At 39.1% G+C, this 20214-nt stretch overlaps 1 protein-coding gene across 3 annotated transcripts in view; it reads left to right on the top strand.

Annotated features, from left to right (window-relative positions):
* EFCAB2 (EF-hand calcium binding domain 2) overlaps window positions 1-19332 on the top strand; it is a 131387-nt gene extending 112055 nt beyond the window's left edge. For all 3 annotated transcript variants that reach the window (XM_058548528.1, XM_058548537.1, XM_058548518.1), the window contains 4 exons: window positions 7187-7266; window positions 7877-7919; window positions 8027-8093; window positions 18971-19332. In XM_058548528.1, coding sequence (XP_058404511.1) covers window positions 7187-7266; window positions 7877-7919; window positions 8027-8093; window positions 18971-19086 — 306 coding nt within the window. In that variant the 3' untranslated portion in view covers window positions 19087-19332. The remainder of the gene's footprint in view (window positions 1-7186; window positions 7267-7876; window positions 7920-8026; window positions 8094-18970) is intronic.
* The last annotated feature ends 882 nt before the right edge of the window (window positions 19333-20214 follow it).

The raw sequence follows: 20214 nt of genomic DNA, 5'->3' as shown, positions 1-20214 counted from the left end.
CTTAGTATTTCTGTGTTTCTCTCTTGCCTCTGTAATGTAAGCTCCTTAAAGGCAGCAAGTTCATCTGTTTTGTACATCATTGCATCCTTAGCGCCTAGGACAAAGCCTGACATACACTGGCTCAAGAACCTGCTCTACTGTTCCCTGTAGGCCAGAGCAATATTCTGGTTGTAATTATGGTTAAACACAGTTTAACACAATCCTTAGACTCTACTTGCAAGATCTGGTACCAAAATAGCAGCAAATGTGGAAATGCAAGCTTGCAAAGCACTACAGAGCTACTTGAGGGAAAAGTTTTATAATCAGTCTAATTCATGTGCTCAAAAGTTCCAAGTTTGCATTAAGTAGAAGTAATTAAAAACTATTGTAAGCTGGTAATCATTTCATTGTGTGAAATATGCTAGACACAAAAAAGACAAGTACTTCAGGATTCCACTTACATGAGGGATATAAAGTAGTCAAACTCTTAGAAACAGCAAGTTCTGTTGTAGAAGATGCATTGAGAGTTTGAATAAAATTGCTTTATAAAATATAAAAATATATAAAATGTAAACATAAAGAGTGATATTTTAAAATTAATGTGTTGTTACATATGTGATTTTAAATATATCTGTGGACCTAATAAAATTTATGTATTCAACTTGACCAAATTCTTTTTTTTTTTTAAAGATTTTATTTATTTATTTTTCCCGCCCAAAGCCCCAGTAGATAGTTGTATGTCATAGCTACACATCCTTCTAGTTGCCATATGTGGGACGCGGCCTCAGCATGGCCGGAGAAGCGGTGCTTAGGTGCACGCCTGGGATCCGAACCCGGGCCGAACCCGGGCCGCCAGCAGCGGAGTGCGCGCACTTAACCGCTAAGCCACGGGGCCGGCCCGTGACCAAATTCTTTTAGGGGATTTTCTCCTTAAGGAGAAAGAGGATTACTTTTATTCATCACTATATTCAGATATTTATTGTGTTAACCACTGCCCTTTGCTTAAACCAAATCTCAACCCAGGATAGAGCTTTTCCTTCAGTCTGAGTGCAACACAATTTCCAATGATTGCTTTTGGTGGAAATGAGTAGAAGAGCACTTTAGTGGGGACAGTTGCTCCAACAGCCACTGCCTCTGTCAGTAGGAGAGGACTCTCTGGTGGGGAGGGTGCTCATCTCCAGGTGGAGAGAAACTGAAACTGAAAGGTGACACACAGTTTGTGTAGCTGGAGCCCCATGAGGCCCCTCCACCTAGAGGATAAAATGGGGAAATTAATGCCTTGACAGCCACTGATTCCCCATCGCTTCCAATTGTAGAAACTCACAGTGGGAAGGGACCTTATCAATCACCTGGTTTAGCCCCCTGTTGATTCTTAAAGTCTCTGATGGTCCAGCCAAGAGATGATTAATTCTTTTTTTGATACTTCTGGTAATAAGAAAGAGACTTATGACCCAAAAGAGTCACATATCCTAATTTTGGCGCAACGGCCTCTGGAATGTTTGGAGTAAATAATTTTTCTAAAGTAGGCAGCTTTGAGATTTTTTTGTGTGTGTGTGAGAAAGATCAGCCCTGAGCTAACATCCATGACAATCCTCCTCTTTTTGCTGAGGAAGACTGGCCCTGAGCTAACATCCGTGCCCATCTTCCTCCACTTTACGTGGGACGCTGCCACAGCGTGGCTTGACAAGCAGTGCCTCAGTGCGCACCCGGGATCCGAACCTGGGTTGCCAGTAGCGGAGCGCGTGCACTGAACAGCTACCCCATGGGGACGGCCCCCTAAGATGTTTTATTTGTAAAGATAATATTTTTGGCAAATGCCAATCAATTTTTGTTATTTTATTCTATCTAAGGTAGAATTCTAAATTGTATTTATGTTTTGGTTTTGAAACATGATTTAAGTCAAAACTTGTGTATGTGGTATTTAGAATCCAACTTGAAATATCTCATGGTTTTTATATTTTTTACTACAAATAATTTTTAAAAATTCATATGTATATCTTCTTTGGTGACCTGGAGCTAGTTGAAATGTAGATGCTTTATAAACTGTCTTAACTACTGATATTGTCTTGCCTTGGTGAAGCATTAAATAGTTCAGTTTATTGACTGACTGTTATGTCACTGGGGAGAAATGAATTTTCACTGTGTATTTTATTCCATCTAGTCAGTGAGTTCAGCATTAAATAAGTAATGCTTTAATGAGAAAAGAGATGGCCTGACAATTTCCCTGTGGGAATGGGAGTAAAGGACTCTGGGCTGTGATCCCATCAAAACACCACGCTGACTCTGGAGACCAAGATAGGCACTTCACCTCTACATACCCGAATTTCCACAGATGCAGAATAGATTAAGAAAATCGACTGTAACCAAAGTAGACTGAGAAACAGTATTTGCCTCATGCTTTGAGACTTAGATAAATGTTGACATTTTTAAAATGCCACAGTGTTTACTTATTTCTTAAGACTTCTTCATTTTGGGGAAGAGGATGCAGACTATGGAATGTCGGAAGGCACATGGTTGCTTCACAGAGGTGGGGTCCCTTTGTGTGGTAGTGAGAGCAGTATATTTTCTACAGGTCACCTGCTCCACCATAATTCTTGGGAGGAGGAGGAACCAGACATCTCAGGTCCCTGGTCTTCCAGGCGAACATCTGCTGGCACACTGTTAAGGTGAATTCACTGTAAATCGTCCTTGAAGGCTAACTGAGAGACCTTCCTGCAGAGAGGTTTTATTCCTTTTGCATTCATAAATGCTGCCTAGGTTATTTTCTAATTGTGACCTCCTTTTCAGCACATCAGCCCTCCTCCTAAATGAAACAAACTAGATGGTAACTAACTTTGCATCATTCATGTTTGCAGGAACAAGACAGGTTTGTTGTGGGTTTTTTTTTTTTTTTTGCCTTTTGAGGAAGAGGGATGCATTTGGTGGCTGTCTGTCACTCTCCCTTTCCTGTCATCCCAGAAAGGCATGTAGGGAGACAGCAGAGGTAGAGTCATCACTGCTAATCCACATCGCCTGTCCTCTAAACAGGGTCCAGGGGTGCAGGACAAGGAACTTGACATGCCTAGTAATTTAATACAGTCTCACCACATTCAACATGGCATTTTACAGAGAGGAACCAGGACCAAACTTCTGTATTAACATTTAGGTCCATATGGTGGGTCAAGGAGGATGTGTCTGAAATTTCAGCACCAGAGAGTGATTCTTTTAGGAAGTGTCATTTCATAATATAGAAACAGAAGTATGTATCCTATTGATAGAGATAATAAGAGTCATGATAGACTCTCAAAGTTCACAAAGCACCTTCATGTCATATCATGTAATCTTCACAACAAATGTGTAAGGAAGATATTACTGTTCTCCCTGTATGACAAATGAGGACTCTAGGGGGTGAATTTTAAACAGAATATTTTAAACTGTTCTTGGTCTAACATGATGAACATATTATATTTTTCTATGAGAAAGACAACATCTATTTTTTTAAGGAACTTGATCAATACAGAGGTGAAGTGGATTTTCCCAGTATGACTTCAGTGTATGTGAAGAAACAACAATGAATTCCTAGCCTTTTCAAACATGTCTGCTATAATTTGTAGAAACTTTCTTGAATTTATCTTATTCTAAGTTGGTGACTTGAGTTTTCTCCTGAAGAAAGTAGGTCTGAGCTGCACCATGTCCTCTGTATCAACTCTGTAAAATCAGTTCTGAATTGTGACTATCTGGTCTGCTAATCTTCACACGAGAAGTGTGGGGAATTTTGCTTGATGGTAGTGCTTCAGAGTCTTTGTATTCAAATGTGCCATATATATGGGTAAGTTTGCTAGGGCTGCTGTAACAAAGTACCACAAAAAGTGGCGTAAACAACAGAAGTTTATCATCTCACAGTTCTGGAGGTTAGAAATACAAAATCAAGGTGTTGGCAGTGCTGGTGCCTTCTGGTGGCTGTGAGGGAAGATTCTGTTCCAAGCCTTTCTTCTTGGTTTGTAAATGGCTGTCTTCATGTTCACATGGCGTTCTCCCTGTGTGCATGTCTCTGTGTCTAAAATTTCCCCTTTTATAAGGACACCAGTCATTGGATTAGGACCCACCCTAATGACCTCATTTTACCTTTGTAAATACCCTTTCTCCAAATAAGTTACATTCTGAAGTACAGGGGTTAAGACTATAACATATGGATTTTGGGAGAACACAACTCAATCCATAACACCTTGTCTCTCTCGATAGATAGATAAAGAGATAGAGAGATGGATAGATAGAGAGATAGAGATAGAGATCTGTATATATACACATTATATACATACTATAGAGTATGGTTCAGTGTTTGATTTCTATTAAAGGCATTTTAATACATAGGTTTAAATAATCATTGAGCCGTCATTGCATAGTATTTCTAAAAAGTAGTGTTTTGTCCTGTCTTACTTATGGTCTCATAAAGGTAACTAGCTTGTTCTGCACCAGAAATAGTAGAACCACCTCTTATCCTCCCCTCTCCCCACTCCTGTTCCCAGACTTGCAGAACTAGAATTCTACCGTCTATTTCTTGTTTCTCTTGTTAATAGAATCCAAATAAAGCACAGAGTTTTGTGAACAATAAGGTATCGATATTGGCTCATTAGTTGTCACAATGAACCCATTCTATTTGTACCGTTGTCAAGTACGGGTTAACAACAGGAGAAACTGGGTGGCGATATATGGGAACTCTGTACTGTCTGCAACTTTTCTGTAAATCTCAGACTATTCTAAAATAAAAAGTGTATTTAAATATTGAAAACCTTTCATAATATAAAATAGTATCTGCTATATATAAACCAGTTCATTAATGTATTTAGAATTATCATATAATTCTGTTTTTATTGCCACTGCTTAGACATCTTTTTGTACCAAAGAACAGATTAGATGTATCCTCTAGAGGACAGTGTTGGGTCATAGAAAGATTTTCACAATCTGCCCAAGTTGAAGATGTACTTCCTTATTTTTCCTCTTACTTTTTAACCAAGGCCTCTGTTTATTCATTATCCCTCTTTAAAAAATAATCTAAGAAAATTTATGCTTCTTCTGCTATCCTCATTAGTTGGAGATCTGCTTTAACTTACTATATTTGCGCAAGTTTGGCTCTATGCAGATCTATCAGGCCAGAACGATCTGCAGTTTTCACCCTGGTGTTCAGAGCACTGAGGGCTTGTGGAAGTTGTGCAGGAGCCAGGGGAGCATCATGGGGCACATATTGTGTGTTTGTGAATTCTGATGTGATGGCAAGAGTGCTGTAGAGTTGAACTTCCTGTGGAAAAACTAAAAAGTTTGTAGATTGATGAAGGTGCTCATAAAATAAAGAGGGGTTTTGATCTTTCAAGGTTGAGACTGTTTGCTCTACAGAGGTTTGTTGGGAATGGGGGGAAAGAGGAGCAACCCTTTGCTCTAGCTTCTGGAGCAAATTTCTGGAGGAATCAGAATAGCAACTCAACACTTGAATTTAAAAATTATCCCTCCAGGAGCTGGCCTGGTAGTGTGGTTAAGTTCACATGTTCTGCTTCAGTGGCCTGGGGTTTGCAGGTTCAAATCCTACACACCACTCATCAAGCCATGCTGTGGCAGCATCCCACACATAAAATAGAGGAAGATAGGCACAGATGTTAGCTCAGGGCTAATCTTCCTCACCAAAAATAAATAAATAAATAAAAATTATCCCTCCAAAGGTAGTCTCCTGAGATTGACATTTTATTTTTAAGAGGCTCCTGGGGTTGAGATTTACAGAGTGCTACTCAAGTACATCAAAGCCATATGAACATTAATTTGCAATATGCTTGCCTTGGGCCTAAAGGCAGCTGAAGACAATTGTTCATGTATTGATGGGCTCAGAAATTCTGAAACACATCATTCTGTCATTAGATGGATGACATTTTCTGCTGATAGTGGAGTCCAAGGGCTCCACTCATACTAGGTGAGAATCTCGTATTAACATTAAAAATTATTGTCATTTGGGTAGCAATATGTTCCACTTAGCTGCAATATATAGGTTTGTTATTTTTGCTCAAAGAATAAATCTGTTAAAAGCTCCTCTGTTTAATTGGGATCTATAAGCCTTTTAATAGGATTTTTGAAAGGGAGCGGAAAATTTACAGGTCCTGGTAAATAGCCTGACATGAAGTTAAGATCAATGGTGTTTTGTTCAGCCACACCACCAAAGTGGAACCTATGGGCAGCAGTCTTTCTCATTCTCATCTAATAGTGCTAGGTATCAAAATACTCCTTCTCAGGTGTAGTGTTCTCTTAATTAGTGGCGGTGTAACACAGTTCCATCAGCCATCTAGGTATTTAATAAATAATACAATGATTTGGGATGTACTTGTCCCTGAGAGACTGATTGGTCCCTTAACCTAATTCCTTATCCAGTGGTCCTTATCTCAGGGAGAAGCATCTCTCTATCCCATTTGTGCAAGTCAGAATCCTGGCAGTTGTCCTGGACTTCTCTCTTTGTTTTCATCTTTGCCCATAATAGATGCACCACCAGGTCCTATTGATTTTACTTCTTAAATATCTCTTGAAACCATCCACTTGTCTCCATGGCCACCACTCTAACCCATGGTCTATCTGCTTAGACCACTGCAGAAGCCACCTCACCCACAGCAAGTGTGATCTTTCAAACACAAGTCTATGAGACCTCCAGTGATTTCCCATTGGTGTTACAATAACAACCAAAGGCACTTTCATGGATGATAAGGCCCTGCAAGTTCTGGTACCTGTCTCTCCCTCCAGCCTCATCTGGAAACATTCTCCTTGCTCCCTGTGCTTCAGCCTCCTGGCTTCCACTGCATCACACAGGGTCTTAGTGCCTGTAATTTCCTCTACCTGGGAGTCTCTCCCCTGCTGTCTTTGATTACTTTCTCATCATCCTTTCTACATCAGCTCCAGTGTGATTTCCTCATGAATGTCTTTCCTGATCTCCTGGCCTAGAAAAGTCTCCTTTTGTCTCTGCTGTGATAGACCCATGCTCTGCTCCTTCATTGTGCTTTCATAGACATCATTAGACACTCAGCTTTGCTGTTTTTTGGTTAGTATACATCTCCCCTACAGAATATAAATGCTATGACCAAGGACCCTGCCCACGTATGCTCATCACCAACTCCCCAGCACTTGGCACAGTGATTGGAAAAAGTAGTTGCTCAATACTTTTGTTGAATGAATAAGTGGTTATTTTTTTATTACTGCTTAGGTAGAGGAAGAAGAACCCACTGGATACATTCGATTTGAAAAATTTCTTCCAGTGATGACTAAAGTGCTGCTGGAAAGAAGGTAAGAAAGTCAATGCTATTGTTAAGGTAAAGTAATGATTAGAATTACATTAATTTCAAACACTTGGATTTTTCACTTTATGTATTATACTCACCTTGTACATTTATCCTAGAGAAGCTTCCTTCTAACTTCTCACTACACTTCTGAACTGCCAGTTGGTATGTGCTTAGAAATATCAACCACTTTAGTATTAACCTAATAATCAAAGTGTAATGAAAGGGCAAATAAGCTACAAAAAGCATAAATCAACAACGTTCTTATTCTATTTTGAATTATCAATGATAAGAATTATCCCTAATTATTTTTCTAGAGGAAGGGTAGCATTGGCTTAACATAGTTTATTGTACAAGTTTTGTTCCCAGATAAATTGATTTCCATAACAACGAAAAAAGCTAATAGATAACATCAAACATGCCAGTGATTTTAAACTAAGTATTTCCTGTGGGCATGGAGTGCTTTCAACTTTCATATCTAGAAATCCAAAAAGATTTCAGTGAGGGAAGTGTTATTATCCTAATATGTTATCAGTTTTTGTTTCATTTTATGTGATCATGTATTATGTAGAGAATTAGCTATACTGTGGCATTTACTCCTTTTATTGTGTAATTAGATACAGACCAATTCCAGAAGATACCCTTCTTCGAGCTTTTGAGGTCTGTAAGCTCCAGATTTTATATATATATATTTATATGAAAAATTCATCATGTAGAATTTATTCACCAAACAAAAAATATAATATCTATCTTTTCTTTTCCCCTAGGTCTTAGATCCAGCTAAACGTGGGTTTCTTTCTAAGGAAGAACTGATCAAGTATATGACTGAAGAAGGTGAGAGTGATTTATTACTTATCTTATGCCAGTGACTTATTTAAATGATTAATAATTTAATAATTATGCAAAAATTCTAGGGGATACTTTAAAGTCAATCATTCTGGTTAAAAACAGTTATTTACTAGTCCTATTATTTTGATTTTAGGGTGGTATTTGTTTTGTGGGGGGTGAGAGGACAGAGGCTTTCTCTGGGGGCAAGGGGGGAGATGGATGTTGCCTTACCGGATTTTGTAAAGTGTGATACGGCTGTGAACTGAAGTCATCTCATTCACTTAGAGTATTTCCAGAATGAAGGTCTGTCACCTGGAGAATGTGAGCTGTCAATCACCATAAATTAATGCCTGTTACTAGACTGAAGATTTGAATTGTATATAAAAATTCCTCTTAAAGAGCTTTTTAGTTGGTGAAGTTACAGATAATACAGCCTCAGTGGAATATGAATTCAAACAATTTTCAGTGCTTTGTGATAATGGAACCATATGTATTTGCTTTTAACTTGAACTACACACACACACACACACTCTTGTACATAATACCTGCACATCTACATACGCCAACATATTTCCTTTAGGAATTCTCTCTGCTTAGGCTGATGTGTACATTTGTTTTCCCTGAATGGCAGGAGCCTAATGGATGTTCTCTTAAAACCATTTTCTTATTGATTACTTCCCATCCTCCCATACAAAATTAGAGTTCTGTCTCCTTTGTTCAGTTTGCTTGTTCACAGATTGAGTCCTGAATGATTCAGTTGCTCATCACTTGAGACAGAGTCAAAAGTGCAAGTAATTTTGAGTAGGGAAGACTAAGACTGCATCTACATGCACAAGTGGTTTGACCATTTGGACTTGATCCACCATTAGGAGAGAAAACAGAGTAAGATGACATGACAGTCACAGCTGCCACCCAAGAACTCTTATGACATTGTTCAGTTCTCTGAGGATTAACTTTGATGGAAATGTTAGAACTTTCAAAACGTCAACCTCTTAATCCTAAGGATTAATTTCAGTGAAGTAAATCCTAGATTATTTCAGGTAATATGAATTTAGTCGAAAGGGCCAAAGCAGTGCAATATCATTCTTGTGGTGTACAAACTATGTGTAGGTGAGGGGTACTAAGTGCAGGGAGAGGTAATGATAGGAAAATCTGCTCCCTTTCTCAAGGATATTGTAGTCTTATTGGGGGAAATAAAACTAATGTAAAGTAATTCAAAATATGACAATAGAAAAAGTGAGTATCAGAAGATCACTGTGGGCCAGACCAGCCTAGAAAGATGGTCTGGGAAAACTTAAAGAGAAAATAGGTTCCTTAAGGTAGTAGAACTTCTATGGATGAGTTATTGAGAGCAGGGGTAAAATTTTATGCGTTATAGCATCCCTGCACATATTAAGTCTCAACAATTGTTTGTTGAATTAATGAATGAATGAGTAGATGAATGAATAAGGGGTCAAGGGGCTGATGAAAGGGAGACATAGATTGATAAAGCAGTATGAACCAAAACTGAGAGGTAGGAATAAGCATTCGGTTTCAGAATCCTGTGAGAAGACAGAGCCCAGAGGTTCTTGTTGGCAAACAATGGGAAATGACTCTAGATAGATGTCCTGGGATGAGATCGTGGGGGCCTGGGCTCAGGAGTTCAGAATTCATCCTGTGGGCAATGGAGAAGCATGGTAGTGTTTTGAGCACATGAGTCACATGGTGCAAGAGGGATAGTGGGAAGGTTAATCTGGTGCTGGTAGGTTTGTTAGATGAGTGAGAAAGAGGTTAGAGTAGGGAGACCAGTTAGGAGGCTGTGTTAGCGTTTTGAAGATACCCTAGTAAGGGCCTGATCTGACAGCGGCAATGGGAATGGAGAGAAGAGATTGATCCGACAGGACTGTGTACAGCAGGATCCACTGGTCATGATGAAAAACAGTGCAGGGGACAGAGATGGGAGCTGAGTCCAGGCAGCAGGCTTTGACCTGGGTGATGGGTGTGATGGTAATGCTACGGACTGAAGTAGGGAGATCACAGACAGGCTGCAGTAGATGCAGAGACAATGCAGCTTTTCACACCACCCCCAGAGTGTTCATCAGTTTGAGAATGTGCATCCTAAATGCCCAGGATGTCATATGATGAACATAATACATCACATGAAATCATGTTCCTATGCTATGGAGTCCACATGTATCCATGTATGTGTATTGTGTCAGACAGTATTTAGCAGCAAGGAAGGTCTCAAAAAAAGTTTTTAAACAAACACATGTTGCTTCCTATGTGCCAAGCAATGTCCTAAGTGCCATTTAAATAATAACACTTGAATCCTCATAAAAATCCTATGAGATAGGTAGTATTATTATCATCTCCATTTTAGACAGGGAAACTGAGGCACAGAAAAGTTAAGTGACTTGCCCAGGATCTTAAAGCTAATGAGACAGCTTTGCATTGGAACCCAGGCAGTCCAGCTGCCAAGCTTGTGCTTTTTAATCAGTAAGCTATCTTCCTCCCACCCTTAATCAAATACTGCAGACCTCTTCCTTGCCCAAGGAAGCAGTGTGACCACCTTCTGTGTTGTACTGAGAGCAAGGCCTTGTTCTGAGCGGTAGAGGGTGGTCGTTGAGTTCATGGACCTTGAGCTGGATGCTAGCATTCAGATCTAGCTCTTCCACTCACTGTCTAGGGCAGGCTGCCTTGTTTCTTCATGTCCTCATGAAGGTGTCCTCAACTGTAAGTGGGGATGACAATGCTCACCTCTCCTGAGGCGTTGGAAGATTCACTTAGTTAATATATGTGAGTTAATACATGTGAAGCACTTAGATCAGTGCCTGGCACACGGAAGTTCTCAATAAGTGTTGGCTATGAGTATTCTTTTAAGGACTTCCAGGGTGCCCATCACAGTTCATTGGCAGTGGATTTAGTATTTAATAATCAGGTATAAGAAAGATGCAGAATTTGTCTTTTTAGGAATTTTTGACATTCTTTCTTAGAATGTAAGCATGATTGCAGAAGAATGTAGTACATTCCCCTTGTTTGATAATAATCATCATTGTCATCAAAATCCCCACTTGAATGATTTCTGTATTACTAACTGAATTCTAACTTAGCATTGTTTGTAGAGGCAGGTGACTTCTGCTCAGAAGGGAGGCATCCTTAGGCCATGGTAACTTACCTGCTGCAATAAGACTCTTTAGGGGGAAAGTGGCAATTTGGATGTTTCTGTATTTTTGTTTAATATCAGGACAAAGTTTTACTTCACTAGTCAACAGCCTTCCCAACACTTCCTGAATTTGCTTCTCATCTTGGTGAACCCAATACCCAAGATCCCTCAGCTGTTATCTGAATCCCACTAAAGCCCACAGATTTTCTAACTTTTGGTTTCATTTAACAGCAACGCTGGGCCAAATTATAACAAACAGGACTGTTTTGAAATGGTTGGTGAATGGCATCAGTCACTGGGTTCAGCTGGCATCACTAAGTTGGCCAGAACTGGTTAGGGAATATTCAGCGATATAATCATTACTGTTTCAAGTCTCTGTGATCTGCTCTTCAGCAATTTTGCATAGCAACCATTTAATCCTGTCTTCATACCCCTACTAAATATAATGATTAGACTCCCTAAAAACTGGGACTTCAAGTTAATCCTTTGGCAATTTCAATAGTTTTTTTTTAAATTTTTTATTATTATTATTTGTTTAATCTTGTTTATTGCAGTAACATTAGTTTATAACGTTATATAAACTTCAGATGTACATCATTATACTTCTATTTCTGCATGAATTGCATCATGTTCTCATGTTCACCACCCAAACACTAATTACCATCCATCGCCACACACATGTGCCTAATTATCCCTTTCACTCTCCTCCCTCCCCCCTTCCCCTCTGGTAACCATCAATCCAATCTCTGTCTCTATGTGTTTGTTTGTTGTTGTTGTTATCTACTACTTAATGAGTGAGATGATATGGTATTTGACCTTCTCCCTCTGACTTATTTCGCTTAGCATGATACCCTCAGTGTCCATCCATGTTGTCACAAATGGCTGGATTTTATCATTTCTTATGGCTGAGTAGTATTCCATTGTGTATATATACCACATCTTCTTTATCCATTCATCCATTGATGGACACTTAGGTTGCTTCCAAGTCTTGGCTATTGTGAATAATGCTGCAATGAACACAGGGGTGCATGTATCTTTACGCATACATGTTTTCACGTTCTTTGTGTAAATACCCAGCAGTAGAATAGCTGGATCATATGGGAGTTCTATCCTTAATTTTTTGAGGAATGTCCATACTGTTTTCCATAGTGGCTGCACCAGTTTGCACTCCCACCAGCAGTGTATGAGAGTTCCCTTCTCTCTACATCCTCTCCAACACTTGCTGTTTCCTGTCTTATTAATTATAGCCATTCTGACGGGCATGAGATGATATCTCATTGTAGTTTTGATTTGAATTTCCCTGACAGTTAATGATGTTGAACATCTTTTCATGTGCCTGTTGGCCACCTGTATATCTTCTTTGGAAAAATGTCTGTTCAGGTCTTTTGCCCATTTTTTAATTGGGTTGTTAGTTTTTTGTTGTTGAGATGCATGAGTTCTTTATATATTTTGGCAATTAACCGCTTATCAGATATATGGTTTGAAAATATCTTCTCCCAATTGTTAGGTTGTCTTTCCTTTTTTTGATGGTTTCCTTTGCTATGCAGAAGCTTTTTAGTTTGATGTAGTCCCATTTGTTTATTTTTTCTATTGTTTCTCTTGCCCGGTCAGACATGGTGCTTGAAAATATGTTGCTAAGACCAATATCGAAGAGCGTACTGCATATGTTTTCTTCTAGAAGTTTCATAGTTTCAGGTCTTATATTAAACTCTTTAATCCATTTGGAGTTAATTTTTGTGTATGGTGTAAGGTAAGGGTCTATTTTCATTTTTTTGCATGTGGCTATCCAGTTTTCCCAACACCATTTGTTGAAGGGACTTTCTTTTCTCCATTGTATGTTCTTGGCTCCTTTGTCAAAGATTAGCTGTCCATAGATGTGTGGGTTTATTTCTGGGCTTTCGATTCTATTCCATTGATGTGTGTGTCTGTTTTTGTGCCAGTACTATGCTGTTTTGGTTACTATAGCTTTGTAGTATATTTTGAAATCAGGGAGTGTGATACCTCCAGCTTTGTTCTTTTTTCTCAGGATTCCTTTAGCTATTCGGGGTCTTTTGTTGTTCCATATAAATTTTAGGATTCTTTGTTCTGTTTCAGTGAAAAATGTTATTGGAACTTTGATAGGGATTGCATTGAATCTATAGTTGCCTTAGGAAGTATGGACATCTTAATTATGTTAATTCTTCCAATCCAAGAGCACGGGATATCTTTCCATTTCTTTGTGTCTTCTTCAATTTCTTTCAGCAATGTTTTATAGTTTTCGATGTACAGATCTTTCACCTCTTTGATTAAGTTTATTCCTAGGTATTTTATTCTTTTTGTTGCAATTGTAAATGGGATTGTATATTCTTAATTTCTCTTTCTGCTACTTCGTTGTTAGTGTATAGAAATGCAACTGATTTTTGTATGTCGATTTTGTATCCTGCAACTTTACTGTATTCGTTTATTACTTCTAAAAGTTTTTGGTGGATTCTTTAGGGTTTTCTATATATAAAATCATGTCATCTGCAAATAGTGACAGTTTCACTTCTTCCTTTCCAATTTGGATCCCTTTTATTTCTTTTTCTTGCCTGATTGCTCTGGCTAGGACTTCCAGTCCTATTTACCATAGGAGTGGTGAGAGTGGTCATCCTTGTCTGATTCCTGTTCTTAGGGGGATAACTTTCACTTTTTCACCATTGAGGATGATATTAGCTGTGGGTTTGTCCTACATGGCCTTTATTCTGTTGAGATACTTTCCTTCTATACCCATTTTATTCAGAATTTTTATCATAAATGGATGCTGTATCTTGTCAAATGCTTTCTCTGCATCTATTGAGATGATCATGTGATTTTCATTCTTCATTTTATTAATGTGGTGTATTATGTTGATTGATATGTGAATATTGAACCATCCCTGCATACCTGGAATAAATCCCACTTGATCATGGTGTATAATCTTTTTAATGTATTGTTGTATGTGATTTGCTAGTATTTTGTTGAGGATTTTTGCATCGATGTTCATCAGTGATATTGGCCTGTAATTTTCTTTGTTTGTGTTGTACTTGTCTGGTTTTGGTATCAGGGTAATGTCGGCTTCATAGAATCAGTTAGGGAGCTTCCCCCCCTCCTCAATTTTTTTGAATAGTTTGAGGAGGATAGGTATTAATTCTTCTTTGAATGTTTGGTAGAATTCACCAGGGAAGCCGTCTGGTCCTGGACTTTTATTTTGGGGGAGGTTTTTGATTACTGTTTCAATCTCTTTACTGGTGATTGGTCTATTCAAATTCTCTACTTCTTCTTGATCCAGTTTTGGAAGGTTGTATGATTCTAAGAAGTTATCCATTTCTTCCAGATTGTCGAATTTGTTGGCATATAGCATTTCATAGTATTCTCTTATAATCTTTTGTATTTCTGAGGTGTCTCTTGTAATTTCTCCTCTTTCATTTCTGATTTTACTTATTTGAGCCTTCTCTCTTTTTTCTTGGTGAGTATAGCTAAAGGTTTGTCGATTTTGTTTATCTTTTCAAAGAACCAGCTCTTGGTTTTATTAATTTTTTCTATTGTTTCCTTGTCTCTATTTCATTTATTTGTGCACTGATTTTTATTATTTCTCTTCTTCTACTGATTTTGGGCTTTGTTTCTTCTTCTTTTTCCAGTTCCTTTAGGTGCATTGTTGGATTGTTTATTTGAGATTTTTCTTGTTTGTTGAGATAGGCCTGTATTGCTATAAACTTCCCTCTTAGAACTTTTTTTGCGGTTCCCTCCCATAAATTCTGGCATGTCGTATTTTCATTTTCATTTGTCTCCAGGTATTTTTTGATTTCTCCTTTGATTTCTTGTTGACCCAATTGTTGTTCAGTAACATTTTGATTAATCTCCACATATTTGTTGCTTTTCTGATTTTCTTCCTATAGTTGACTTCTAGTTTCATACTGTTGTGGTCAGAAAAGATGCTTGGTATTATTTGAGTCTTCTTAAATTTATGTAGACTTGTTTTGTGGCCTAATATGTGATCAATCCTGGAGAATGTTCCATGTGCATTTGAAAAGAACGTGTATTCTTCGGTTTTTGGAAGGAATGTTCTGTATATATCCAGAAGGTCCATCTGTTCTAGTGTGTTGTTTAAGGCCAATGTTTCCTTATTGATATTCTGTTTTGATGATCTATCCACTGGTGTAAGTGGAGTATTAAAGTCCCCTACTATTATTATGTTACTGTCTATTTCTCTTTTTATGTCTGTTAATAATTGCTTTATGTATTTCGGTGCTCCTATGTTGGGTGCGTAGATATTTACAAGTGTTAAATGCTCTTCTTGGATTGTTCCCTTGATCATTATGTAATGCCCTTCTTTGTCTCTTTTTACAGTTTTTGTTTTTAAGTCTATTTTGTCTGATATGAGTATTGCTACCCCAGCTTTCTTTTCATTGCCATTTGCATAGAGTCTCTTTTTCCATCCCTTCACTTTCAGTTTGTGAGTGTCTTTAGGTCTAAGTGTGTCTCTTGTATACAGCATATATATGGGTCTTGTTTTTTTAATCCAATCACCCACCCTATGCCTTTTAATTGGAGCATTTAGTCCATTGACGTTTAAAGAAGCTATTGATAAGTATGTACTTACTGCCATTTTTTAACTTTTTTTTTTCTCAGTGTTTTAGTAGTCCTTCTCTATTCCTTTCTTCTTCTCTTGCTCTCTTCCCTTGTTGTTTGATGGCTTTCTTTAGTATTATGTGTGACTTCCTTTCTCTTAGTTTTTTGTGTATTTATTACAGGTTTCTGGTTTGTGATTACCATGGGGTCCATATACAGAATTGATGTTCTTTTTAGTTTGACCTCTGTCTGAAAGCTCTACTCTTTAACTCCCCTCCTCCCACATTTTATGTTTTTGATATCATATCTAACCTCTTTTTTGTGCATTTGTATCCATTACGTTCTTATCATGGAAATAGAAAATTTTTCCTATTTGTGGTCCTCTCTTTTCCCCTTAAATAAGTCCCTTTATCATTTCTTATAGTACTGATTTCTTGGTGACAATTTCCTTTAATTTTTGCTTGTCTGGGAAACTTTTTATCTCTCTTTCCATTTTGAATGATAACCTTGCCAGGTAGAGTATTCTTGGCTGTAAGTTTTTTCCTTTTAGCACTTTAAATATATCTTTCCACTCTCTTCTAGCCTGTAAGGTTTCTGCTGAGAAGTCAGCTGGTAGCCTTACGGGGTTCCCTTTGTATGTAACTTGTCTTTCTCTTGCGGCTTTTAGGATTCTCTCTTTATCTTTAATTCTGGACATTTTGATTATGATGTGTCTTAATGTGGGCCTCTTTAGGTTTATCTTGTTTGGCACTCTCTGTGCTTCCTGTACCTGGATGTCTGTTTCCTTCCTTACGTTAGGGAAGTTTTCATCTATTATTTCTTCAAATAGCTTCTCTGCCCCTTTGTCTCTCTCATCTCCTTCTGGGACACCTATAACACGGATGTTTTTGTGCTTGATGTTGTCCCAGAGGTCCCTTAGACTGTCCTCACTCTTTTTAATTCTTTTTTCTTTTATCTGTTCAGCTTGGGTTATTTCTTCTAGTCTTTTGTCCAGCTCGCAGACCCGTTCTTCTGTATCCTCTACTCTGCTTCTGAGTCCCTCTAGTGAATTTTTTATTTCCAGTATTGTATTCTTCATTTCTGATTGGTTCTTTTTTATTGGTTCTTCCATTTCTTTGTTGACATTCTCACTGAGTTCATCCATTCTTCTCCCAAGATCAGTGAGCATCCTCAACACTCTTTGTTTGAACTCTCTGTCAGGTAGGTTGCTCATTTCTGTTTCACTTAGTTCCTTTTCTGGGGTTTTGTCCTGTTCCCTTACTTGGAATGTATTCCTTTGCCTCCTCATTTTGCCTCTTTACCTGTGCTTGTGTCTATGTATTAGGTAGGTCAACTAGGTCTCCTTCTCTTGGATAGGTGACCTTATATAAATGATGCCTTATGAGGTCCACAGTGTGCTTCCCTCAGTTCTGGATATTCCAGGAGTGACCCCTATGTGGGCTACGTGTGTCCTTCTGTTGTGGCGTGTTTGCTCTCCCTGTAGGTGCCCAGGGAGGATGTGCTATGCTCCTGGCCAGCTGTTGTAATGCTCAGCTGCTTGTAGTTGTTGTGGACCCTTCAGTCTCTTTATCGGGTTGGGGAGCCCCAGCACAGTTGGCTGCAAGGTCTAATAGCACATTTGTGTTTCAGTATTTCTTTTAAGTGAGTAGGCCCCCAGTGTGGCTGGTTGTTAGGCTCAGGGGCTTACAATTGGTATAAGCCTCCAGCCTTTAGATCTCTTGTCAGCTCACTGAGGATTGCAGCTGGGTGGGGCTGGCCTCAGGCACAGGAGCACCCAATTGTTTCAGGCTTTGGAAGGTGGGGCAAACTCCCTATGTGGGTCTTTGAGAAGCACAAGTCTTCTGCAGCTGACAAGCCCTGCCACCCACAGGTCCACATACACAGTCAACACAGTCCTGCCCTGTGTGTGCACCCCAACCTCCTGAAGTGGACCCAGTCTCTCCATGGTGGGAGCCCCACCCACCCCACTACCACCCCACACTCTCCACCTGCTCCTTGTGCACCCCCTGCTCCACTGAAGTGGCAGTCACCAGGCTGCAGAGAATCCAGTCACCAATCTATGCAGGCCCACGAGTTGCCTGAGGGCTTGTTGTTGGGTGGGGCCAGTCCCTACTGTGGGCTGCCTGCCCTGGATGAGCTGGATTAAATCATTGCTCTAGTGGGTGGGGCAGACCCTGGGCTAGCAGGCCCCAGGGAGAACTCCAGTGGCATGTGCCAGTGTCTGTGTCAGCACGCCCACATCAGGCCACAACAATGGCCACCACCATTCTCCCAGTCCCTGGAGAGGTCTCACCTCTCACTGAGATGCACTCAGAGCCTATCAGGTGAGTCTCTTTTCACCAAAGCACTGTGAACCTTTCTTTCTGGTGATTTTAGGTTGCTTTCTGAAGCAACCTAAAGGGCGAATTTGTGCATGGGCCCTTTAAGTGCCGGTTTTAATTTCTTTGTGAACCAGCTTTTCTGGTGGTAATCCCCAATGTTTTAGTAGCAGACAAAGTCAGATATTATGCCACTCATCTCGATTGTGCTAGGTCCACAAAATGCCTACAGCAGGGGCGCTCCCCGGGCTCAGGGCCCCCACTCCTCCAGGGAGGGCTGCTTACCTTTGGGCTGCTCCCAGGCAGCCGTGAAGCTGGCGGCTTGTGAAGGTGGCATTTTTTCTCTCCAGAAAGGAATTTCTGCCTCTTTCACCTCAATTAGGATTATCGTTTATTGCAGGAGTTCCTCTTATCCAGTTTTCAGTTCTCTCTCAGGGATAATTTTTCCATGAGTAGTTGTAAATTGGCTGTGTCTGCGGGAGGACATGAGTTCAGAGTCTGCTTATGCTGCCATCTTGACTTTTCTCCTCTCAATAGTTTTAATTTAAATAAGTAAACAACCTTATTCATGATGTCCTTATGTCCTCCTGCTGTTTTGTCTGAAATGATCGATTCTATGGGTTGCTTGAGCTATGATATCTGCAAGGTAAAGTAAGTCCAAAATCTGCCAGGGTACAGCAGCATTCTCTGTGCCCCTCTGAACTGTCATGAAGTACTGGCTCTATAGCCTCAAGGAGAGTAACGAGCAACACAGTGGGGGCTTATGGGGCTCCATGGCAATTAAGCTGGCCAGAAGAAAATGAAAGAAAAAAATCATAAGATTATGAATGATGAATTTCCCTTCTTATTTCTCCTAGGTGAGCCTTTTTCTCAGGAAGAAATGGAAGAAATGTTGTCTGCTGCAATTGATCCAGAAGCAAATTCAATTCATTACAAGGATTATATAACAATGATGGTGATAGATGAAAATTAAACTCTCTAAAGACTTAATTTCTAATTGAAAGGATAATTTTAAAAATTGCTTGTCTTTGTTGATTTCACATTTTATCTTATAATTCCTACCTATGATAATTACTGCCATGTGACAACTATTTCAATATATTTTGTTTTTTCAGAACCTCATAACAATTTAAAACATAAATTTACTTAGTGTGTCTAGTCTCATGAAATGACAAATTGCTAATTATTTTGAAACTATTCTTAAAACATTTTAACATTATCTGTGGATTGTTGTTAATTTTCTACCATAAAACCCAGCTTAATTAATTCAAATTAATTAAGCTGACAAAATGAAGAGTGGCTTGAAGGACCCAAGGTTTTACATATAAAGATCTTGGGAGGGGGCAGAATGACCACAAATTGTAAATGAGTAGCAATGTGATGAAAGCTTCTTTTTAAAACAACAACAGACACTTCAGCAATCTGAATGTGGAAGGAGAGTTATTGAAATGAATATTAATAATTAATTCCTTATGAGTGCCAGTTGCAAATCTCATTTGAGATTATAATAACATAGTGTAAACATTTAAATTTGCTGAGCCAGCATGTTACGTGATGCATTAGCTGAATGAGTTGAGATGATTGAATCTAGAGAAGAGAAGACCGAAGGGAAACTGATGATGTGAGGAAGTGGCATTGTCTTCTGGTCTTTAGAATTCTTACCTGTTCAGAATACCTGTCATGGGAGTATTGTCCTGAATACTAAGAATTTTGAGAAATGTTATGGCATGCAGGAGGCACAGCTATTGAAAGAGCAGAAAAAAGTTATCTGAGCACAAGGAATCCCAGTGGAAAAAGACACGAGGAGTTACAAGCACAGGGGGAAATATAGTAAAGGAAATGAAGACCCTTCCATCACCTGTGTGTTCTTTCATACACATGCACGCACACACACAGATCTCTACTGAAAGATGCTTCCCCACTACATGTATGTACATATATACAAACATTTAATGTTGCTTGTGAGTCTTTCTCCTAGGCATGCAGTCTTGCCTCCCCAAGAGAGGGGGCTGCTACCCAAGAGACTGTCACTGTTCATTCACTCATGAAACATTTACTGAGTATCATTAGATAATGTGTGAAGAACTAGAGTTGTGAGGTG

The sequence above is a fragment of the Diceros bicornis genome, chromosome 1 (genome assembly GCF_020826845.1).
Source record: "Diceros bicornis minor isolate mBicDic1 chromosome 1, mDicBic1.mat.cur, whole genome shotgun sequence".
NCBI lineage: Eukaryota > Metazoa > Chordata > Mammalia > Perissodactyla > Rhinocerotidae > Diceros > Diceros bicornis.
The sequence above is the reverse complement of the archived record's forward strand: the minus strand, read 5'-3'. Positions and strand labels throughout refer to the sequence as shown.